The sequence below is a fragment of the Lissotriton vulgaris genome, chromosome 1_1, assembly GCF_964263255.1.
Source record: "Lissotriton vulgaris chromosome 1_1, aLisVul1.2, whole genome shotgun sequence".
NCBI classification, from domain to species: Eukaryota; Metazoa; Chordata; class Amphibia; order Caudata; family Salamandridae; genus Lissotriton; species Lissotriton vulgaris.
The window spans coordinates 533,613,910-533,639,606 of NC_141685.1; the positions used below are offsets into that span (position 1 = coordinate 533,613,910).

Below are 25,697 nucleotides of genomic sequence, written 5' to 3' on the forward strand. Positions count from 1 at the left end.
GCGGTGGGGGACCCGCGGAACAAATACCATACGCCGAATGGGAGGAGATGTTGCTAGGCATACTGCACCCTGAGAGTCTGGAAGGAATAGAAGAGGGAGTTGAGGCTGGTAAGTACAAACCAATGACCACTTTCACACTGTCATGTTCTGCCTTGCACAACTGCTAAGACACATCTCCCAGGCTCCAATCCATGCATGTGGACCACACAGTCACCCAAATGTGAGGCCCAGGGCTCAAATGCACCCACCATGATCAACCACAAATGTAGCCACCTACATTCCCAGGCTTGCATGTGGTCAAGCAGCTAACACCACAACTCCCAACAGGCCCCCATGTCTACAGGGAGGGTGGGTGTGGGGGTGGGTTGAGCACTACAACTCCCAACAGGCCCCCATGCCTACAGGGAGGGTGGGTGTGGGGGTGGGTCCAGCACTACAACTCCCAACAGGCCCCCATGTCTACAGGGAGGGTGGGGGTTGGGTGGGTCCAGCACTACAACTCCCAACACGCCCCCATGTCTACAGGGAGGGTGGGTGTGGGGTGGGTCTAGCACTACAACTCCCAACAGGCCCCTGTGTCTACAGGGAGGGTAGGGTGGGGACGGGCCTAGTACTACAACTCCCAACAGGCCCCCATGTCTACAGGGAGGGTGGGGGTGGGGGTGGGGGTGGGTCCAGCACTACAACTCCCAACAGGCCCCCATGTCTACAGGGAGGGTGGGTGTGGGGGTGGGTCCAGCACTACAACTCCCAACAGGCCCCCATGTCTACAGGGAGGGTGGGCGTGGGGGTGGGTCCAGCACTACAACTCCCAACAGGCACCCATGTCCCATCCCAGAGCAAGATGGAGTCCGCCTACCATGTGCTGACCAGTGCATCTCCCTCTTCAAACTTACATGTAGGTAGCCATCTTCACAGGGGCACCATCCAATAGCAGGTCAGGACCACACATATCCAAGTATTGTCTCCCCACCTCCACACCACCATAATGCCCAGTACTGTGTACCACACCAATTTGATTACACCAACAACCATGTCCTGATTCCCTAGAAAATTAAAATGTAACAACAACAAACCTGTCATGTCCACAGCATTGATTCTTAAATTCTTGTCCTTCAGGTGACCAAGACTTGGCAGGAGAAAACACCAACCGCCAGCACCAGTCGGCCCCCTCACAGCCTGGACTCTCTGGTGATGATTCCCTGGACACTTCGGGTGCGGAGGACGATGCCGGTCCAACTACACTCCCACGGCCATCAGGCTCCCCGGACATCCCTGCCTCCACCACCTCGGCCAGTGGAACAACAGCAACTACTGCCATTGTGACCTGTGCAGCTACCACCACCACCACCACCACCACTCCTGCCAGTGCCACCCTGCCTGACCCATCGGACAATGATGGACAATCAACATCACAGGCTAGCAGGGAGAGTGGACGGGGGAGGACACAGGTGAGGCCACAGCTCACGAACAGGAGGGCAGGTGCAAGGCGAGGTGGGGGACAAGACCCACCCAATCCTGGGACCGAGGCCCTGGATGCCATTGCAAGAGTGCAAGCGTCCTACGAGCGGTCGCAGGCACAGGTGGATCGGGCGCGCCAAGACTCTCTTGACACCTGCCAGCTGTTGCGGTCCATGGATAACCGTATTGGACAAATGGTGGACCTCATGGGGCAGCACACAACTCTTTGGAGGGAGTGGTTATACCCCGCGCCACACCACCTCCCCCTCCCCCAAGTAGCCAGCGGGACAGGACACCACCACCACCGCCACCATCCCCTGAGGCCACTGACAGGGAGGTGGCCCCCAAACAACCTGCCCCCACAGCTGGGTCCACTCAGGCTCCAAGACGGAGGGGCCGTCCGAGCCTGGATCCAGGACAGAGCAGTGGCAATGCACCAGCCACCCGCACGAAGAGGGGCCGGCACTGACTACACCCTTCCTTGAGCCTGGCATTCACTCAGTGAACTATCTTGCCCCACATTGCCAAGCATTGGCACATGTCTGTTGGACTAGGTGTACATCACATAATGTGGTGTCCCCACGGTGGTGTCATCTGACATGACCTTCAACTCACACTTCCCCTCCACCACCTATTTGTAAATATATACTAACACTAATCCACACCCTGTAAATAAAAATCACTGAAACACTCAAGGCTGTGCGATCTCCATGTTTAAACACAGGTTTGTCTCAGTTGTTGTGTCATCAGCAGGTGCAGGGATCAATGTTGTTTGGAATCATGGCTCTGTGTGAGTGACCTAGGGACAATCAGAGAACAACAAGCACAGGTCAGGAAACTGAATCACACCCATCACACAACAACGTACTGCAACATCCCACAAACCACAATCATCACAAAGTAAGCGGATCACAGGACACACATCAGGGAGCATTGCTGGTACACCATGTCCCACACCCATGTGCAAACAGAAGATAACAGAACAGGCAGCATTCACACACCACATCCACCCATCACCAGCAGACATACATCACGCATTGAACAGCAGCACAAGAGGTAGTTACTCACATTAAAGGAAAGTAGCGATCAGTGAGCTGACGCCTCTGGTCCACACCTTCTTCCTCCCCACTATCCTCATCACTGGACATGGGTGGGATGGGAGGCGGAGCAACCTGTTGATCTGCAGGGTCCATGATCAGTTCAATATCCTTGCGCAAGGCCAGGTAGTGGAGCATGCAGCAGGCAGCCATGATTTTGCATACTTTGCCGGGTGAGTATGGCAGGGCCCCTTCGGTTTTATCCATGCAGCGAAACCTTGACTTCAGCAGTCCAACTGTACGTTCCACCACCCAACCTGTCTTCCCATGGGCCTCATTATAGCGCATTTCACCTGGGGTAGTAGGATTCCATAGGGGGCTTAACAGCCATGGACGGTTTGGGTAGGCAGAATCACCTAGGTGGGGGGATGACAGACACATACATCATTACCAGGACTGGTGGGAACTACATGGCACACATACAACACAGTAGTCATCACAGCACACTCACCTACAAGCCACGCACGTTCTTTATGCAGATTAGCCATCAGTTGGGGGACAATGCTGCTCCGCAGGATGTGTGAGTCATGTGCGGACCCGGGAAATCTGGCACACACATGGGAGATGATGTTGTCAGCCAGGCACACCACTTGCACATTGATTGAATGGTAGTGCTTCCGATTGCGATAGATGGCTTCATGTGCCTGGGGTGGAACCAGACCAATATGTGTGCCATCGATGAAACCCACTACGTGTGGAATCTGGCGCAGGGCATAAAAGTCCCCTTTCACTGCAGCCAGCTCTGCCGGACGTGGGAAATGGATGTAGTCATCCTTGTAACGCATCATGGCTTCCAGCACATCCCTCAGTACCATGCTGAACATGGATTGGGACATCCCCCCGACATGACCAACTGTGTACTGGAATGTGCCTGTCGCGAAGAAGTGAAGTGCCGCCATCACCTTTGCTGTGGGTGTAATTGCTCCAGGATATGGCCTGCGTGGCTGCAGATGAGGTGCCAACTGTGCTACAAGGTCCTGCAATGTCGGTCGGTCAAGCCGGAATTTGTGGATCACCTCCTCTTCAACCATGTCCTCCAGCACAGTGTATGGTCGATGCACATTTGAAGCCCTCCTGTGTGGAAGTAGATGGTAGCAGATGTCAATTCTCCAACGCCGCATAGCTGAACCACACTATCACATCTTGACCAACACAATACAAATAATACATGTTGCCGACACTGATTGTATGAGTGACGTGACAGAAATATAAGGCACTACAGCTAACTACACACACACTGTTCACCCACAAACAACATCCTGTGTGCAAACATGTCCAATGGTACGTGCACACATGTTGAAAGAACAGCCAACATCACATGACTGAGGGCCCATGTGTGGACAAGCATCCCCACAGACACACATGGATGTCCACTCACAGCACGAACATGGAACACACCTTCCTTGTCTTCATGCACCCATGACCCCACCAACAATGCTGTGCATCCTCACATGACAGGCATGGACATATAACAGACGACACACAGACGCATAGACAGAAAGCATGTACACCCCCATCATTGCTACTTGCACACACAAAACACACACTCACGACTGCTTAACAATGTGGGTACACAGCCTTCATGGACTGTGTAGATGTGTACAATTAGAAACGTGTGACCTCAAAACCAAGATGTCACCACATTGCCATGCACATCTGACGCAACTTGGGCTCACATCACTGTCCTTTGTAAAGCACTGGCAAGGTCAATAGTATGATCACACATGCAACAAATGGACATTAATGTGACACATGGACAGGGGCCATTTACATGAAATAACGAGTTTTGACGCATTCCGGACATGGCCTGACACACATGTTCACCTATAATCATTACATGTGTGCGGAGACATGCAGTGTGTCTACACACGGCATCCAGGTACGCCTTCCGCCCTTCAAAGAAGATGAGCCTTGATACTGCAATTGTGCGTACCATTGACTGCATGGTCAAGGTCCATCACGGTCACACACCGCCAAACGCATGTGCGCGCTACCGCGAGTGTGAATCATTTGAAATTCATCACTCACTGGCATCACAATGGCAGAGCACGCATTCCGCGGGGGCGGGGCAGGCTAACACATACATTTGAATGTGCAAGTGGAAATGGCATTTGGTATCCCCCCTTTCAGTCAAATGGCAGCACCCACCGCAGACCGCCGAGTGCGGGCGGTCACCCACCGCCAGGTGCGGGCGGTCACCTGGTGCAGGCGGTCACCCACTGCCGGGTGTGGGCGGTGGGTGACCGCCCTGTGTATTGATGTTATCCTGGCATGGATGGCCATGGCCGGTCACCCACAGCTGGGTGCGGGCAGTCACCCACCGCCGGGTGCGGGCGGTGGGTGACCACCCTGTGTATTGATGTCACCGTGGCATGGATGGCCATGGCTGGTCACCCACCACCAGGTGCGGGCGGTGGGTGACCGCCCTGTGTATTGATGTTACCCTGGCATGTGCTGCCTCAGATGTACCTGCTCTGTGCCATGGACTGTTGATGCACTTAGCCCCTCTCACATGCTGCCTCAGATGTACCTTCTTTGTGCCATGGACTGTTGATGCTTGTTGCCCCTCTCATGTGCTGCCTCAGATGTACCTGCTCTGTTCTGTGCCATGGACTGTTAATGCTCTTTGCCCCTCTCATGTGCTGCCTCAGATGTACCTGCTCTGTTCTATCCTGCCCACGTGATCGAGGGCAGGGCGCACCTTAGCGTGTGCGTACCGCCCAGGTCACCCTTTCTGGTCCTGACGAAAACCTACAATCGCAAGAAGGTTGAAACATGTAGACCTAATTTTAAAATCACATAGCACACGTCGCTATTTTTAAAACACTACACGTCTTAGACACCGAAGTCTACCTAATTAGACATAGGTGTCACACTCTCTTTTTTTATGGGGGTCCAATCACTCAGGAATAAAGTCTTGCAGTGAGTAGCATTGGGCCCTTTTTAAACCACTTATCACTTTGTAGAGTCATTGCGCATATAAAAAAGAAAAACCCGCTCCACTGTAGTCAGGTGTCGAAGCACACCCTGTTGGCACTCGGCCTTCGGGGTGGGACCCCGATGATGAAGCATGTCACCAACCAGGTTGGTGAGTGAGGGGGTCTTCTAAAAGGACATGCTTTGTCCTGCTATAAGGTTGGGCACACTGTGCTTCATTGAGCCTTAAGCTCTAGGTACAGAGTTTCTCTCTGTTACGCTTCCAGGGGGTACTCCTTCTTTTGTTGTTTAATACTGAAGTAGGGGACCAGGAGTTCCCACCTCACAGATTGTTTAAATACCCTTACTCTCTCCTATTGTTTTGGAGTATAAAATACTTACCCATGTTTTATTCTGTTGCAGGTTTCACAGCCAGAGCCCCACACATTTAAACGGACGTGCGTGAGTACAAGCAGAAGAGGTAATTGATTGGTAGTCAAACTGTGAGGCATCTAGTACATTGTAGTATAAAATACTTACCCATGTTTTATTCTGTTGCAGGTTTCACAGCCAGAACCCCACGCATTTAAACAGACATGCGTGAGTACAAGCAGAGGTAATTGATTGGTAGAGTCAAACTGTGAGGCATCTAGTACATTGTAGTATAAAATACTTACCCATGTTTTATTCTGTTGCAGGATTCACAGCCAGAACCCCACACATTTAAACGGACCTGCGTGAGTACAAGCAGAGGTAATTGATTGGTAGAGTCAAACTGCGTTGCATCTAGTACATTGCAGTATAAAATACTTACCCATGTTTTATTCTGTTGCAGGTTTCACAGCCAGAACCCCACACATTTAAACGGACGTGCGTGAGTACAAGCAGAGGTAATTGATTGGTAGAGTCAAACTGTGATGCATCTAGTACATTGTGGTATAAAATACTTACCCATGTTTTATTCTGTTTCAGAAAAGGGGGTGGTGATGAACAGAGTGTCTGAATTAAGCAGACCACTCTTACCCAGTCCAAAGATCAGGGCTTGATCCATTACCGTTTTTGAGCTCACTGCACCATCCCAGCTCAGAACCTGGCTACGTGCAAATTAGTCTGTTCCTGTCCCAGTGCATGATGGGAACAGGGCAAACCAAACTACCAAGCCAATACTTATACTGGGAAGGAAACAAGCTTCCGGTTTCTGGCATTTCAGCCGTCGTCGGCCCGGCTTGCTTGAATCTTGATGGTGCAATGAGCAAGGGACTCACATCTGAGTATACCCTTCCACGCTTATGGTGGACAAAATGATTCAGAAAAGGGGGTGGTGATGAACAGAGTGTCTGAATTAAGCAGACCACTCTTACCCAGTCCAAAGATCAGGGCTTGATCCATCACCGTTTTTTAGCTCACTGTACCATCCCAGCTCAGAACCTGGCTACATGCAAATTAGTCTGTTCCTGTCCCAGTGCATGATGGGAACAGGGCAAACCAAACTACCAAGCCAATTCTTATACTGGGAAGGAAACAAGCTTCCGGGGACCGGTTTCTGGCATTTCAGCCGTCGTCGGCCCGGCTTGCTTGAATCCTGATAACGGTGATGGATGAAGCCCTGATCTTTGGACTGGGTAAGAGTGGTCTGCTTAATTCAGACACTCTGTTCATCACCACCCCCTTTTCTGAATCGTTTTTGGCCACTATAGGTGTGGCAGGGTATACTCAGACATGAGTCCCTTGCTCACTGCACCATCAGGATTCAAGCAAGCCAGGCCGACGACGGCTGAAATGCCAAAAACCGGTCCCCGGAAGCTTGTCTCCTTTCTGGTGAAGAATTGGCTTGGTAGTTTGGTCTGCCCTGTTCCCATGATGCACTGGGCCAGGGACAGACTCATTTGCATATAGCCAGGTTCTGAGCTGGGATAGTGCAGTGAGCTAAATAACGGTGATGGATCAAGCCCTGATCTTTGGACTAGGTAAGAGTGGTCTGCTTAATTCAGACACTCTGTTCATCACCACCCCCTTTTCTGAATCGTTTTTGGCCACTATAGGTGTGGCAGGGTATACTCAGACATGAGTCCCTTGCTCACTGCACCATCAGGATTCAAGCAAGCCAGGCCGACGACGGCTGAAATGCCAGAAACCGGTCCCCGGAAGCTTGTCTCCTTTCTGGTGAAGAATTGGCTTGGAAGTTTGGTCTGCCCTGTTCCCATGATACACTGGGCCAGGGACAGACTAATTTGCATATAGCCAGGTTCTGAGCTGGGATGGTGCATTGAGCTAAATAACGGTGATGGATCAAGCCCTGATCTTTGGAATGGGTAAGAGTGGTCTGCTTAATTCAGACACTCTGTTCATCACCACCCCCTTTCTTTTCTGAATCGTTTTTGGCCACTATAGGTGTGGCAGGGTATACTCAGACATGAGTCCCTTGCTCACTGCACCATCAGGATTCAAGCAAGCCGGGCCGACGACGGCTGAAATGCCAGAAACCGGTCCCTGGAAGCTTGTCTCCTTTCTGGTGAAGAATTGGCTTGGTAGTTTGGTCTGCCCTGTTCCCCTGATACACTGGGCCAGGGACAGACTACTTTGCATATAGCCAGGTTCTGAGCTGGGATGGTGCAGTGAGCTAAATAACGGTGATGGATCAAGCCCTGATCTTTGGACTGGATAAGAGTGGTCTGCTTAATTCAGACACTCTGTTCATCACCACCCCCTTTTCTGAATCGTTTTTGGCCACTATAGGTGTGGCAGGGTATACTCAGACATGAGTCCCTTGCTCTCTGCACCATCAGGATTCAAGCAAGTCGGGCCGACGACGGCTGAAAAGCCAGAAACCAGTCCCCTGAAGCTTGTCTCCTTTCTGGTGAAGAATTGGCTTGGTAGTTTGGTCTGCCCTGTTCCCATGATGCACTGGGCCAGGGACAGAGTAATTTGCATATAGCCAGGTTCTGAGCTGGGATGGTGCAGTGAGCTAAATAACGGTGATGGATCAAGCCCTGATCTTTGGACTGGGTAAGAGTGGTCTGCTTAATTCAGACACTCTGTTCATCACCACCCCCTTTTCTGAATAGTTTTTGGCCACTATAGGTGTGGCAGGGTATACTCAGACATGAGTCCCTTGCTCACTGCACCATCAGGATTCAAGCAAGCCGGGCCGACGACGGCTGAAATGCAGAAACCGGTCCCCGGAAGCTTGTCTCCTTTCTGGTGAAGAATTGGCTTGGTAGTTTGGTCTGCCCTGTTCCCATGATGCACTGGGCCAGGGACAGACTAATTTGCATATAGCCAGGTTCTGAGCTGGGATGTGTAAAGCAGGAAGGCAATCAACGAACGAAATAACCTTAAGTATTGCCCGGCGATGTCGCCTCTTATCCCACAGAGTATGAATCATTGAATAGGCAGGCGCTGGAGACCGGAAGGCAGGAAACAAAGGTTTATTTTCTCCGGAGGAGAACACATCAGATCAGACCAACAGGGAATCTTCTCGAGGTGCTCTAACTGCATCTCTGAGGCCTGGCCTCTTATACACGCATTTATGGCAGGAAGACATTCTTTATTATAATAAAGGTACTTTGAAGTATGAAGGACATCCCTGGAATCTTCCGCTTCGGATCCGTTCCCACACACCCTTACAGTGAGAATCCCCTCCCCAATCATAATACAGGCTCGTCATCAGATGACAGGAACAGCAGGGCATTCCGCTGATTCCCGGAATGCGTGCGGTGTGACAGATCTCATGGGGTGGGGGCCTTGATCTACTGGAACTCCTTTGAAGAGGGGCGATTCTTTACAGTTGAGGCCATAAACTGCATCCGCAGGGCTAGGTGATAGCCTGGGACCGGCTTGGACAATCGGACACGGAGGAAGAGGGGTGTCAGAGGGTGCGATAGTGAATAGGAAGAAAGGGAGGTGTCGGGCAGGCACGGGGTGTGATTCCCAGGGAAGAGCAGCGCAGATGGAGGAGTTTTATGGCCCATGCATGAGGGAGAGAGAGAGCGGGGTGGCCAGTGCGTGGGGGAGAAGCTTACGAGGGTGGGGAGCCGCGTTGGGGATCGGAGGCGTGCAGAGAGTGGGTCTGACCAAGGCATCTAAAATGGCTGCCGTGTACGACAAAAGTGTGGCATTGGGAAAAAGGCAAGATGGCGCAGACAATGTTTATCAGCACAAATTAATTTTCCACAGTCCTCCCTTTTAACATTTCTCGCCAACTTGTTAATTCGGGTCGATCCCCATAATGCCACGTATTTCTGCATCATACAAAGCTTTCATGTGTTCAGTCTGTAAGTCCAAAGTCTTTGGACAAATGCAATTTGAAAATAACGAACACAGAGGAGGCAAACATTGGATACCAAAGCAACACCCGCATAGCACCACAATCGGAATTAGAATGAATGTGAACAACCTCCACCCCCAGGCTTTCAGTGAGTCCCACAACCAGCTCCCAAGCGACCATCCTTCTTGTTCCTGGTGTACTTCAGATGATAGTCTATGGAGGTGTTCCATGGCCTTATAAACAGAAGGTGAATTGTCTGGCACGTAAGTGCAGCAGCTGGACCCAATGATGCGGCATGCTCCTTCTCGGTCTGCCAGAACCACGTCTAGAACGAGGCAGTTCTGAAGAGCCACCAGGCAGACTGCCTGAAGCTCTGCGGTGTTATTGGTCAAGATGCCGGCTGTGATGTTCATGGTGGTTTCAACTGCCTGGGTCAAATGTCGGATGGCACGGCTGTTCGCCATCGGACCCCAGAATGGCACAAGTCCCTTCGCGGCATCCAAGAACTGTGCCCCTGTAGAGTCGGCCTGGTCGATGTCCCTTGCACGCTTTTGCCGGTGGTGGCTTGCCGGGGCCACATACGTAGGTGGAAGAATGAAGGCAATGTAGCATGTGCCCCCCCAACCTTTGGGGAGCCAGGTGTATGCTTTGGTGCCGCAAACAAAGTACATATTTGGGGAAGTAACAAAGGAGGGAGGGTCGGATGAATCCAGTGTTCTGGTGATGGCGCAGGCGCTGTGGCCCACCAGTTGCGTTCCCAGGCCTTCGATGCACACAAGGCCCGAGACATTGACGACAGACAAGGCCACAGTCAGAGTGGCGGCTGTTCGTTTCCGGAGGTAGGAGAAAGTGGGTCTGGCTGGGTTATGGAACACCTGCATTTCCCCTCGCTCTTTGGCAGGGATGTCCATGTGAATAGAGGCACCAGAGGTCAGAGGGCAAAAAGAAGTAGCGGTTCGCCCAGTCTTATTCAGCCATACCCCGTGGTAGAAATGTGAAACAGTTCTTTCTGAAGTGGCATTGTCTTTAAAGCTCTCTTGCAGAAGGATCAGCCAGGCAAGACAGGAGCCGTGGATGGAAAAAGGCGAAGGAATGAATGGGATGGAGTGTCCAGTTGCGTGGGGCAGCAGCCCGCAGATCCAGAAATTTGTGGCATTAGCGGCAAGGTTGTGTTGGTGCAGCAGTTGCACAAAGGAGTTATTCCAGAACTCCCTGCGCCTTTCTCGGAGCTGTGGTGAAAGGGCAATCAAGAAGTGTTCCTTGGTAGTTGTCGGCAGTTCAGTGGGGAGCAACGTTTTGTGAGCGGGTGTGCTTTCTTCGATGATCCAGAAGGTTGTCATGAGGAGGAGGCAAAAGAGAAGGGTAATGAAAATGGCTATAGTCTTTGAGCTGTGCAGCTTGTCAGTCTTTGGGTTTCGGTAGGTCATCTTCGGATATCCGGTGTCTTCCATCATTGGGGAATCGGGCGCTTCCATCATCTTCAGAGTGCTCGGTAGCGGGCAGAACCACCGACTTCCTCTGACTTCTCTTCGGGCAACCTTGAGTGTGCTAGGCTACCGCTCTGAGATTTTACCTAGTCAGTGGTCTGCTTTGCCGAAGCTCCTCCCTTTTTACATAGGTTGTACCCTTCTCTGGACGGCACGGTGGGATCGGGAAACTTTGCCAGTTCGAGTGCTTCTGTGTCGGTGTAACAGCTCAATGATGGTTTGTCTTTTGTCAGGAGCTCTTCTTGAGTCGCGATGTCTTCTTCCGTCGTCAGGGTTGATGGGACGCGTTTACAATGGTGCGCATGCACCCAGTGACGCTTGCCTTCTACTCGAAGGGCCGTCCGTGTAGTGATTAGGACTTGCCAGGGGCCCGTCCATCGAGGTTCCAAGCTTCTGGCACGCTGAAAGTTGCGGATCAAGACGTGATCCCCTGGGCGAATGTCGTGTCCTGGGCCCCTGGAAGCGTCTGGGATGGCTTGCAGCACCTGCTGATGAATGACAGTTAAGGTTTTAGTGAGGGTGTACAGATAGTCAGACATTAGGACGTCTGGGACGTCATGAATCGAAGTTGGCCTAGGCGCGGCCCAAATGTTGATTGGTCGCCCAATACTACTTCGTAGGGGGTCAAGTGGTGCTTAGTGGGGGTGGAACGCATTGATAGCAATGCCAATGGGAGGGCATCAGGCCACTTCAGTCCGGTGGAGGCAACAATCTTAGAGATTTTTAGCTTGAGTGTGGCGTTGTGTCGCTCGACCAGGCCTGCAGATTGGGGGTGGAAGACTGCGTGAAATTTCTGTTTTACACCCAACCCTTTTAGGATAAGTTGGATAACTTCAGCTATGAAGTGGGGGCCGTTTTCACTCCATAAAATCCGACAAAGGCCATATCGGGGGAAAAACTCTTTTAACAGGACTTTGGCAGTGGTCATGGCAGTGTTGTCGCGTGTGGGATAGGCCTCCACCCATTTGCTGAAGGCGCACACGACAACAAGGACGTACTTCAAACCCAGACAACGTTCTAGCTGAATGTAGTCCATCTGTAGGACTTCAAAGGGATGGTCGGGGACCCCGAACCCACCCCGAGGGACAACAGTTCCTTTCCCTGGGTTGTGTTGCAAGCAGATTAAGCATTGCTGAACTAGGCGTCTAGCAGAGTCGGGAATCTTGTCGTTGTGCCAGACTCGGGTGATGAGTTCAATCATGGGAGCAGATCCTATGTGTGCTGGGGAGTGTGCCATAGTCAGTATGGGGATCAAGTAGGAATTGGGTAGCAGCCATTTGTTCGTGTCTTTTGTCAGCCAGCAGCCTTCATCATCTTTCAGTCCCACCCGTGCCCATTCAGTCAGTTCTTGGGGGGAGCAGGCCATCTGTATGTCCCTAATGTGTTCCCTAGCGTCCTTCCATTTCTCCGTCTGTGACCTAGTCACGTACATGCGTGTGGTCGTCCTATTCTCGGCTGTGGTTCGGGCAGTGATGTCAGCTAGTGCGTTCCCTTGTCCAATGAGATCTGTTACCTTCTTGTGCGCCTGTCATTTGATCACCGCTAACCGCTTGGGGAGGAGGACTGCTTCGGTCAGGGCAGAGACTAGATCTCCATGAAGGATGGGTGTGCCATGTGAAGTCAGGAATCCCCTTTCTTTCCATAAGAGTCCAAAATGATGAACCACCCCGAAGGCGTACTGGCTGTCAGTGTAAATGTTTGCAACTGTGCCTGCTGCTAGGATGCATGCTCGTGTGAGGGCAATCAGTTCTGCTGCTTGTGCGGACCGTTGGGTGATGCGGGCCATCTCAACAACCGTCCGGGCCGTGGTGACTGCATAGGCAGCCGAGGTCGTGCCGTCGGGGAGCTTAATGCACGAGCCATCTCCCATAGCTCTCCATCAGGGTCTGGGATAGCAGTGTCACGGAGGTCAGCTCTACTTCTAGTTTGTTCGTCCGTGAGGGTCACACAGTCATGCATAGGGGACACATTGGGGTCGCAATCAGGGAGAGGCAACAGAGTGGCAGGGTTCAAAGTGGTACATCGTTTCAGTGTGATGTGGGGTGCAAGCAGAGTCAATTTGTAACCAGTCAGTCGTGCACTAGTCAGGTGCTGAGTCTTGGTCTGGTTCAGGAGGGTGTCGACAGCATGGGGGACCAGCACAGTGAGGGAATTCGAAAGTACAATCCCCTCACTTTGTCGGATAGAGACGGCAGCGGCAGCTACCACTCGAAGGCAGGCGGGCAGAGCTCTGGCTACGGGGTCAAGAGTGGCAGAAAAATAGGCACAAGGGCGTTGTTTGGGACCTATGGGTTGTGTTAGGACAGACAGAGCGCACCCCTCCCTTTCGTGGGTAAAGAGGTAGAAGGGCTTGGTGTAGTCGGGGGTTCCTAGGACAGGGGCCGAGCAAAGGGCATCTCGTAGTTCTTGAAAGGAGGATTGGCATTCAGGGGTCCAAGGGAGTGGGAAGGGGACATCTTTCGCTAACAAAGAGAGTAGAGGTTTGATTATGAGACTAAAGTTTGGCAACCACTGCCGACAGAAGGACGTGAGGCCTACTAAGGAGCGAACTTGTTTCTGAGTTTTGGGAACAGGGGTCTCTAGGATGGTCCGGATCCGATCGGGTGTGAGCTTCCTCCCGTCTTTGGACAGGAGGTGGCCTAAGTATGTCACCTGGGGTTGGCAGAACTGCAGCTTCTTCTTGGAGACCTTGTGACCGTTCTCGGCGAGGAAGTGCAGGAGTTGGATGGTGGCTGTGATGGCAAGTTGAGTAGTATCGGCAGCCGGGAGAATGTCGTCGACATACTGGATTAACACCACTCCGTCCGGGAGCTGGACTGCGTCCAGCTGCCTCTTGAGAGCCTGGCTGTAGATGCTGGGGCTCTCAGTGTAGCCCTGGGGTGCTCTACAGAATCTATATGAACGGGCCTTTAGGGTGAAGCCGAAGAGGTATCGGCTGTCCGGATGGATGGGGATGGAAAAGAAAGCATTTTTGAAATCTATGACAGTGAAGACAGTGGCAGTGGAGGGGATCAGGGTCAAGATAGTGGTGATGTCGGAGACTACTGGGTACTGAGGTACAACTACTTTGTTCACCTCTCGGAGGTCAATGATGAAGCGATAAGCCTTCTCATCTCCCTCACCTTGCTTCTTAACAATGGGTAGGATAGGGCTGTTGCAGACGTTACTGACTACTTCCTCTACCACTCCTGCATCGACTAAGGACTGAATGATTTCTACCAATGCCTTCTCGCCCTCGGGCGATATCCGATACTGTGGAAGCTTTGGGAGCATAGCGTCTGATCGTACAGTGATGTGCACAGGGTCTATCACCATGCGTCCTACGTCTGAGTCGGTCTTGGCCCAAAGGTACGAGGGTAAAGTGTCTAGTAGGGACAAGTCAGCGTCAGTGATGGAAAACGTGCGTCGGGTGGGACAAGGCCTGAACAGATTCTGGTTATCGTATAGTATGACTCGTACTCCATCTGGGGAACATCGAATGGTGGCTCGAAAGTGTTTCAGGAGGTCAAGACCCATAATGGCGTCGGGGGTGTTGGAGGATAGCAGGAAGGTCATGTCCGTGATGTGTTTCTCCAAGTCAAAGGGAATCGGTGCAGATAAGGGATTAGTAGAGGGCGTTCCATCAAAGCCTATTGATGTCACGTGTGAGCCAGACAAGGGTGCCCTTGGAATCAGTCGATTAGATAACGCACTACGTGTTGCCCCAGTGTCCTCCAAAAATGGGGACTTCGTACCCAGGACCTTAGCAGTGACATAAGGACCTTGCTGGTCAACACAAAGCTCGACTGGATCCCTCCCTTGCCCCTGGCTGTCCTATGCGAAGTCGTGGGCGTTTTCGCAATCGGACTGCTGGTACTGATTCTGTCCTGGGCGGTCAAATGTGTTAGGTCGTCTTGATCTGTCATAGTTAGCGTCATTGGTGTGTCTCTGTCCCTGGTCCCTGTTCTTTTGTCCGTTTGTCCCGTCCCTAGCCTCTCGGTTCCTGTTCGTTTCATGAAGAACTGGGCACTGCGACTTCCAGTGACCGTATCCTTTACAAAACCCGCATTGGTTTTCGTCTAAGTCCCTTCGGCCTGCATAGGGTACAGACGTTCGTTCTCTGGAGGGTGTATTCTTAGGTGCTGTCGACTGGTAGTTTCCTTTGGAGGGTTTCCTACCTATCGTCACCCCCTGCAGTTGAGCTATCATGACCCTCTCTTTCAACTCCTTCTTTTTACGTTCGGATGCCCTGTCGTTCTCATTCTTCTGATGCTCATAGTATTGGGCCATCTGGAGGATAGCAGCGGGTTTAGAGGCTGCCCAGCTGCTTTCGCTCGCTTGCAGCTTTTGAGAAACCTCTTGCACCAGACCCTTCACAAAGTTCTGGACGAACAAGTGATGTCCGGTTGCAGTGGTCATATCTTGGCCGCTGTAGTCGGAGAACACCGTTTCGAACCTAGAAAAGTATTCCGAAGCGTCTTCTTGTGGTTTCTGTCTACAGGCCGTCACTATTGACCAGTCTATTTTCTTCTCGGGAATCAGGGTCTTGAGTTTCTGGACGATCTTGTCCGGAAGTTCAAGAATAGCCGTTACAGGTTTCTGTCCGGCTCCTCGTTGCTTGTCGATCTCATCGAGTTGTCTCCAGGTATATCCGAACAGCTCAAGGTGGTCGACCTTGCGGATCTGCTTCCACACATCAGCTGGCAGACATAACCCGAAGAACAAATCGATGTCCGCTAGGGTCATGATAGTGGAACCTAAGGCTGTACCTAGTTCAGTGTAGAAGGCAGTGTTTTTTTTTCGTAAATCGGGCAGAGATTTTCGAAACATCAGAATATCCTGCCGATCCCATGGTTGGTAGACCCAGTTGTACACTACCCTCCCTCTTGCATCCGCGTGGTTAACATCATCGTGTGTTCCCTGACCTCGTGGGGGAACCCAGTAGGGGGCAGCCTCTCTTATCGGCATCATGGTGCTAGGTTGTTCTATTTGTGGTTCGGTCGCTACAGGTGTGGTAGGTTTAGCTTCCACCTCTGATTCAGTGAGGTGGCGGAAAACCTCAAGTGTACGCGCAAGGAGGTCTGTCACGTCACACTCACCCTCATCCCCGATATCAACCTTTCTATACAGAGTCGTTAGGCTCTCGGGACCTTTATCTCGATATCGGTCCTCATAAGCATTTAGGACATGATAACACAATTGTACGACAAAGTGTCGTCTGTGGCTTCCCGCATATGAGTTGAATATATCCATGATGTGTTCCTCACTCTCCTTTCGTTCTACTAGTGTCCTGACTACCTTGTCAATCCCCGCTCGCTCATCTTTGCCCAACCTGTTCGTTCTCGTGGGTTCTGTCTTTTGGGCCTCATGGTCATCTAACATTGCTGCTTGTTTTGTATCTGGTGCGAGGGGTTCGGCCGGCGCGGAGGCCATGGGGGCCCAGGCCCTGGCGCTACTCTCGCCTGTGCTTGGGGGCAGCGAGTGTTGCGCTGAAGGTTGGGAAGGGGCATATGGAGGGGGCATGTAGATGATCGGAGGACCTAATAAGAGATCATCGTTGGCTCGCTGTTTCGAGAGTAATTCGGGGTAGAGCGCAGAGGGTGTTCTAACAGGACACTGACTCGATGTTTCGGTTTCTTGTTTCCGCTTAGCTTCCTCTCTCTCCTTTATTTCTTCCTCTAGTTTCTTTGCGGCTAGGTGGGCTGCTTTACGTAGTTCCTTGTCTAACCTAGCTTCCTCTTTCTTCTTTCGCTGTACAGCTTCTTTGCGCCACAGGCCAACGCTGTCTAGCATGGTCGGTGTCGTTCTACGAGTTTTTAGAACTTCATCTAGTGCATCTAGTTTGCTTTCTTCAAAGGATCCTATCAGTGGCCACTGACTCTGGGGTTCCATCTTCGTATACCTGTGCCATAATTTGCTATATGCTATAGCGACTAGTCCATGTTTTGTGAACATGTCCTTGTTAGGGGTGCCTTCCAGTGGGACTGGATGATCCACCTCTAACAAGCGGTCCGGGCTGAACCAGCTACCACTCAGTGGGGAGGAGATAGGCATGACAGATTACAAAGGGGGACAAAGGTCCGCACTACCTATCCTTCACTAGCTGCAAAGACTAGACAGAATATTGCTATTCTACGTTGTTTGCAAACAGTGAATGCTTCAAGAGAACTAGATCCAAATAAACAATCAGTAGGGAGAAGATAGGCACGACAGATTACAAAGGGGGACAAAGGTCCGCGTTACCTATCCTTCACTATCTGCAAAGGAAGAGAGACTCTTTCCATCCCTCACAGTTTGCGGACAGGGAATGCCTCAAAAAGGAGCTGCTCTGACAATCAAAGAAAAGGGAGCTACCCTGACAATCAATCAATCAAACAAACAGTGGGGAGAAGAGATAGGCATGACAGATTACAAAGGGGGACAAAAGTCTGCGTTACCCACCCTTCACTGTCCACAAAGGAAGATAGAGTGTTTGTACTCTTCCCCGTTTGTAAGCAGCGAATGTCTCAAAGAACCATCATCGTTTCACAATTTGTCGTTTTTACACGACCTTACCTGGACCGCATGGGCTGTTTCTCGTCTTCCGCGTCCAGCACCCGACTGTCCTCCAATCTCCGATATTCCCGCGGCACTCCTGATGGTTCCCAGTCAGGACCGTAGATCACTCGAGAGAGGTCGGTTCGGAACCAGTGAAGTTCGGATGATCGGCTGTCAGACGAGGGTCTATCGGACAGGAGCTCTCCCGATCGCTGCAGTCGTTCACTCTGTCTCAGGACCTCTCCCACTGGATCCACGTGTCGCTGATGGGCCCCATGCTTGGGACGCCAATTGTAAAGCAGGAAGGCAATCAATGAACGAAATAACCTTAAGTATTGCCCGGCGATGTCGCCTCTTATCCCACAGAGTATGAATCAATGAAGAGGCAGGCGCTGGAGACTGGAAGGCAGGAAACAAAGGTTTATTTTCTCCGGAGGAGAACACATCAGATCAGACCAACAGGGAATCTTCTCGAGGTACTCTAACTGCATCTCTGAGGCCTGGCCTCTTATACACGCATTTATGGCAGGAAGAAATTCTTTATTATAATAAAGGTACTTTGAAGTATGAAAGACATCCCTGGAATCTTCCGCTTCGGATCCGTTCCCATACACCCTTACAGTGAGAATCCCCTCCCCAATCATAATACAGGCTTGTCATCAGATGACAGGAACAGCAGGGCATTCCGCCGATTCCCGGAATGCGTGCGGTGTGACGGATCTCATGGGGTGGGGGCCTTGATCTACTGTAACTCCTTTGAAGAGGGGCGATTCTTTACAGTTGAGGCCATAAACTGCATCCGCAGGGCTAGGTGATAGCCTGGGACCGGCCTGGACAATCGGACACGGAGGAAGAGGGGTGTCAGAGGGTGCGATAGTGAATAGGAAGAAAGGGAGGTGTCGGGCAGGCACGGGGTGTGATTCCCAGGGAAGAGCAGCGCAGATGGAGGGGTTTTATGGCCCATGCATGAGGGAGAGAGAAAGCGGGGGTGGCCAGTGCGTGGGGGGAGAAGCTTACGAGGGTGGGGAGCCGCGTTGGGGATCGGCGGCGTGCAGAGAGTGGGTCTGACCAAGGCATCTAAAATGGCTGCCGTGTACGACAAAAGTGTGGCATTGGGAAAAAGGCAAGATGGCGCAGACAATGTTTATCAGCACAAATTAATTTTCCACAGATGGTGCAGTGAGCTAAATAACGGTGATGGATCTAGCCCTGATCTTTGGACTGGGTAAGAGTGGTCTGCTTAATTCAGACACTCTGTTCATCACCACCCCCTTTTCTGAATCGTTTTTGGCCACTATAGGTGTGGCAGGGTATACTCAGACATGAGTCCCTTGCTCACTGCACCATCAGGATTCAAGCAAGCCGGGCCGACGACGGCTGAAATGCCAGAAAACGGTCCCCGGAAGCTTGTCTCCTTTCTGGTGAAGAATTGGCTTGGTAGTTTGGTCTGCCCTGTTCCCATGATGCACTGGGCCAGGGACAGACTAATTTGCATATAGCCAGGTTCTGAGCTGGGATGGTGCAGTGAGCTAAATAACGGTGATGGATCAAGCCCTGATCTTTGGACTGGGTAAGAGTGGTCTGCTTAATTCAGACACTCTGTTCATCACCACCCCCTTTTCTGAATCGTTTTTGGCCACTATAGGTGTGGCAGGGTATACTCAGACATGAGTCCCTTGCTCACTGCACCATCAGGATTCAAGCAAGCCGGGCCGACGACGGCTGAAATGCCAGAAACCGGTCCCCGGAAGCTTGTCTCCTTTCTGGTGAAGAATTGGCTTGGTAGTTTGGTCTGCCCTGTTCCCATGATGCACTGGGCCAGGGACAGACTAATTTGCATATAGCCAGGTTCTGAGCTGGGATGGTGCAGTGAGCTAAATAACGGTGATGGATCAAGCCCTGATCTTTGGACTGGGTAAGAGTGGTCTGCTTAATTCAGACACTCTGTTCATCACCACCCCCTTTTCTGAATCGTTTTTGGCCACTATAGGTGTGGCAGGGTATACTCAGACATGAGTCCCTTGCTCACTGCACCATCAGGATTCAAGCAAGCCGGGCCGACGACGGCTGAAATGCCAGAAACCGGTCCCCAGAAGCTTGTCTCCTTTCTGGTGAAGAATTGGCTTGGTAGTTTGGTCTGCCCTGTTCCCATGATACACTGGGCCAGGGACAGACTAATTTGCATATAGCCAGGTTCTGAGCTGGGATGGTGCAGTGAGCTAAATAACGGTTATGGATCAAGCCCTGATCTTTTGACTGGGTAAGAGTGGTCTGCTTAATTCAGACACTCTGTTCATCACCACCCCCTTTTCTGAATCGTTTTTGGCCACTATAGGTGTGGCAGGGTATACTCAGACATGAGTCCCTTGCTCACTGCACCATCAGGATTCAAGCAAGCCGGGCCGACGACGGCTGAAATGCCAAAAACCGGTCCCCGGAAGCTTGTCTCCTTTCTGGTGAAGAATTGGCTTGGTAGTTTGGTCTGCCCTGGTCCCATGATGCACTGGGCCAGGGACAGACTAATTTGCATATAGCCAGGTTCTGAGCTGGGATGGTGCAGTGAGCTAAATAACGGTGATGGATCAAGCCGTGATCTTTGGACTGGGTAAGAGTGGTCTGCTTAATTCAGACACTCTGTTCATCACCACCCCCTTTTCTGAATCGTTTTTGGCCACTATAGGTGTGGCAGGATATACTCAGACATGAGTCCCTTGCTCACTGCACCATCAGGATTCAAGCAAGCCGGGCCGACGACGGCTGAAATGCCAGAAACCGGTCCCCGGAAGCTTGTCTCCTTTCTAGTGAAGAATTGGCTTGGTAGTTTGGTCTGCCCTGTTCCCATGATGCACTGGGCCAGGGACAGACTAATTTGCATATAGCCAGGTTCTGAGCTGGGATGGTGCAGTGAGCTAAATAACGGTGATGGATCAAGCCCTGATCTTTGGACTGGGTAAGAGTGGTCTGCTTAATTCAGACACTCTGTTCATCACCACCCCCTTTTCTGAATCATGTTTGGCCACTATAGGTGTGGCAGGGTATACTCAGACATGAGTCCCTTGCTCACTGCACCATCAGGATTCAAGCAAGCCGGGCCGACGACGGCTGAAATGCCAGAAACCGGTCCCCGGAAGCTTGTCTCCTTTCTGGTGAAGAATTGGCTTGGTAGTTTGGTCTGCCCTATTCCCATGATGCACTTGGCCAGGGACAGATTAATTTGCATATAGCCAGGTTCTGAGCTGGGATGGTGCAATGAGCTAAATAACGGTGATGGATCAAGCCCTGATCTTTGGACTGGGTAAGAGTGGTCTGCTTAATTCAGACACTCTGTTCATCACCACCCCCTTTTCTGAACCATGTTTTATTCTGTTGCAGGTTTCCCAGCCAGAACCCCACACATTTAAACGGACGTGTGTGAGTACAAGCAGAGGTAATTGATTGGTAGAGTCAAACTGTGATGCATCTAGTACATTGTAGTATAAAATACTTACCCATGTTTTATTCTGTTGCAGGTTTCACAGCCAGAACCCCACACATTTAAACAGACGTGCGTGAGTGAAAGCAGAGGTAATTGATTGGTAGAGTCAAACTGTGATGCATCTAGTACATTGTGGTATAAAATTCTTACCCATGTTTTATTCTGTTGCAGGTTTTACAGCCAGAACCCCACACATTTAAACGGACGTGCGTGAGTACAAGCAGAGGTAATTGATTGGTGGAGTCAAACTGTGATGCATCGAGTACATTGTAGCATAATATACTTACCCATGTTTTATTCTTTTTCAGGTTTCGCAGCCAGAAACCCATACATTTAAACGGGTGTATGTGCATTCAAGCAGAAGAGGTTATTGTTTGGTAGAGTTAAACTGTGGTGCATCTAGTACATTATAGTATAACAGATTGCATTCATGAGCTAGGCGTCAACGTAAGCCAGGTTCCCTTATTTTGCAGGCTTTGTGGCACAGCAGGTTCAACCCAGAAGGCACGGAAATGTTCAAGAGCAAAGCTGTAACTTTGGGAGAGTGCAGTGCTTCACCACAAAGGAAGAAATGTTGCCTTGTATTCAAGGAAGAGTGGATGAAGGAAATTGTGGAGGCTGAGACACAGAAGTCATGAAGCAAGGTTCGCATGCAACTCGGGGAACTATTTCAATACAGTCCAGACGTGGGCTTGATTTGCAAAGCATGTGCCAAAGCTAAGATTGTTGGGGACTTTTCCACAGGGAAGAAATGGAGTGATGGCAGGAAACTAGACTACATAAAACGCCATCTACTTAGCAAAGTACACACGTCTGCCGTGGTGATATTGAGAAACAGAAGTGCTGCTGCCAGGTTTGGTTATGGAGTGCGAGCAATGCTGACAGAAACTGCCACTGACAAACCAAATAGAATAGAAGTAGTTGAACGCCAAAGATCTATGCCTGAGGAGAAAAAGATTCTCATCAACAACGTATTGCTAGCAGTCAAGATGAATACTTCAATGTTATCTGTACAAGACATTCATGACCACCTAGCTTTGTATGTGAAGATACCAGACAGCTAGAGGAGCAAGAACTAAGCCTTTGAGTTCTTTGAGGCCATCAATAGCGTGATACACTGTGAAGCTATGACAGAACTTCGGCAAGCTTTGTATCACACCTTGATAATTGATGAGAGCACAGATATTTCTGTTACAAAAATGCTCCTCCTGTACTTCAAGTTCCGACCTGTAACATTAACAGAGGACAAAACGCAGTTTGGGGGCATAGTGAAGCTGACTAGTTGTAATGCTGAGGCTATCACTTCTGCCGTGAAAGAATTCTACACTGCCAATGAACTGGACCTCATGAAAATGGTCATGTTCACATCTGATGGTGCGTCTGTGATGCTGGGTAAGAATAATGGTGTTGCTACTCGCCTTAAACAATCCATTCCTCATCTAGTTGAGCAGCATTGTGTCTCCCATCAAGAAGATTTGGGAGTTGATGATGCCTGGAAGGGGGTTCCAATGATTAAAGAGATGGAGACATTATTGAGGACTGTTTACACTGTGTTCTCCAGATCTCCTGCAAGGAAGTTCAAGCTGGATGAAATTGCATCGGTCGCTGAATGCGAAGTTGTCTCATTTCGACCACTGAATGAAGTCTGGTGGCTTTCAAGGCATTTTGCTGCTGGTGCACTAATCCATAATTACGAGACTGTTCTTAAGTACTTTGAGCATGAGAAAGTTGAGGAGAATGATCCAATTGGTAAATATTGTTATAAAAAGCTATCGGACTCCAACTACCATATTTCCCTTGCAGTACTTAATGACATTCTGGGTGAATTTGCATCTTTGTGCAAACTATTCCAAAAAAGTTCTTTGACTACTGTTGAAGCTGTACAGTATGCAAGATCAAAGATTGGCCAAATTAAGCAACAATATTTGGGGGACACTGTCTTTTGGAACAGCAATGTAAGAGATCTGATGGTGTTGTACAAGGAAAGGCAAGAGTTTGACAGTGGGCCTATTTTGTCTTTTGTTTCCCTTCTTTGTGAGCACATGCAAAAAAGGTTCCCTGAAGATGAGCTGAAAGAATGGGCAAGTTTTGAGATCCAGGCAATAGCAACACAATCACATTTTGATTTTGGGACTGAGAATATTCAAAGACTTTTTGAAAAGTATAAAAATGTCTTGGCCCTGGGTGATTGTGAAACACCAGAAGATGTTGTTCGACAGTACAGAGACTATAAATATGTGGTGGCAGAACATGTAAAGGGTGGGTTATTTGCCACCTTTCAAGACATGGTGAATTTCACTGTACACAATGCTGCTCAGTATAGTGCGGCGTCTCAGCTTGATTGTCTGCGTAACATTTCAAGCATCTAGTGCAGACTGTGAACGAGGATTCAGCCTCATGAATACTATCAAGAGTAAATTGAGGAATAGACTAGAGCCGAAGCATTTGGATATGCTGATGAGGACAAAGGTCTACCTCCTGAATGGGAAAGTTGACCAAGACTGAGTTTATCAGCACTGGAAAAATGGCAAGGATCGCCGTGAGAAGCAACCCTGTCACCCATCTAGTGATGCCACTTGATGTGTCTGAACAGCCATCTCCCTTCTTGTGTATATGTGATATTGTATAGGCTCGAAACATTTCCCACCCAATGAACTGTGCTCCAGCTAAGAATATTTATTAAAATCCTATGATGGTACCACCATTGAAGTCTTGTGCTTTTCTAAACTTGAAGTGTACTTGCCAGTGTAACCAATTCATGTCATGGCATTCTTATCCAATTTGAAAACTGCCCCTAAGACCCTTATTGTGGCGCTGTATGTGTGAAAATGCACCATCTTTCACTTTTTAAAGTAAACGTTTTGAGTGCCATTTGGCGCCGCAGACACACGTGGTTTGGTTCCTGGCGCACATAGCCATGATTGCAGCGCACAGAGACCCTCCACTGCCGCACACAGAGGAAAAAATTAAAGGGAACATTGGTCATAACAAATAAGTCTCCCAAGATGGCCAGCTGAGACAAAAGAGCCCAAATGTAGCACAAATATCACCCAAATGGAGCCCAAGAATAGCCCAATGACAGAATGTCCCAGGGTGTTCTAAAGAACAACTAGAGCGCTAACAGTCTTACTTATGAGAAAAGTATGGAACACCTGAAGCCATCTTGATTGGAATAAAGTGGTAAGACTTAAAACATTTAATTTGCAAAGGCACAAAATGAGGGGCTCCACTTTGCCATATAAATTATGATTAGTGCTGCAGAAAGAAAAATTAGGGCACATTTTGACTTCTCAAATCCTCTTCTATTTCATTAAAAAATAACATGCAGACTGAAACATGCACAATGAATACCAGCAGCAGACTTCGCTGGTGAGCAGTAGCTTTACTACAGTGATCTAATGAGCAACTAGAGTGCTAACATTCAGAATTTATGGCAAATGTGTGACACATCTGAATGCCTTCTTGTTGGAACCAAAGTAAAAAAACTGAAAGGATTTCCTACTGAGGAGACTGTAGTAAATGAGGAAATTAGGAAACTTCATAACAAATAAGTCTCCAAAGATGGCCGCCAGAGACAAAAGAGCCCATATGTAGCACAAATATCACCCAGATGTAGCCCAAGTATAGCCCAATGACAGAATGTCCCAGAGTGTTCTAAAGAACAACTAGATCGCTAACAGTCTTACTTATGAAAAAAGTATGGAACACCTGAAGCCATCTTGATTGAAATAAAGTGGTAACACCTAAAACATATCATTTTCACACAAAAAAATGAGGGGCTTCATTCTGCCATAAAAATTATGATAAGTACTGCAGAAAGAAAAATTAGGGCACATTTTGACTTCTCAAATCCTCTTCTATTTCATTAAAAAAATTCTAACATGCAGATTGAAACATGCACTTTGAATACCAGCAGCAGACTTCCCTGGTGAGCAGTAGCTTTACTACAGTGATCTAATGAGCAACTAGATGGCCAACATTCAGAATTTATGGCAAATGTGTGACACATCTCAATGCCTTCTTGATGGAACCAAAGTAAAAAAAAACTGACACTATTTCCTACCGAGAAGACTATAGTAAATGAGGAAATTAGGAAACTTCATAACAAATAAGTCTCCCAAGAGGACCACCAGAGACAAAAGAGCCCAAATATAGCACAAATATCACCCAGATGTAGCCCAAGTATAGCCCAATGACAGAATGTCCCAGAGTGTTCTAAAGAACAACTAGAGTGCTAACAGTCTTACTTATGACAAAAGTATGGAACACCTGAAGCCATCTTGATTGGAATAAAGTGGTAACACTTAAAACATTTAATTTGCAAAGGAACAAAATGATGGGGTTCATTTTACCATAGAAATTATGATTAGTGCTGAAGAAAGAAAAATTAGGGCATATTTTGTGTGACTTCACAAATCCTCTTCTGTTTAATTAAAAGAAAATCTGACATGCAGAATGAAACAGGCACAATTAATACC

General features: G+C 49.6%; 1 protein-coding gene across 1 annotated transcript; it reads left to right on the forward strand.

Annotated features, from left to right (window-relative positions):
* The first annotated feature begins 22,418 nt into the window (after positions 1 to 22,418).
* On the forward strand, positions 22,419 to 23,588 carry LOC147747434 (E3 SUMO-protein ligase KIAA1586-like). The gene has a single exon (XM_086925605.1). It carries the CDS (start codon positions 22,419 to 22,421, stop codon positions 23,586 to 23,588), a length of 1,170 nt encoding a protein of 389 aa, XP_086781731.1.
* The last annotated feature ends 2,109 nt before the right edge of the window (positions 23,589 to 25,697 follow it).

Bases quoted from the DNA above. Each gene is read 5' to 3' on its own strand.
- LOC147747434 (XM_086925605.1), top strand. From the start codon at position 22,419: ATGCTCCTCCTGTACTTCAAGTTCCGACCTGTAACATTAACAGAGGAC.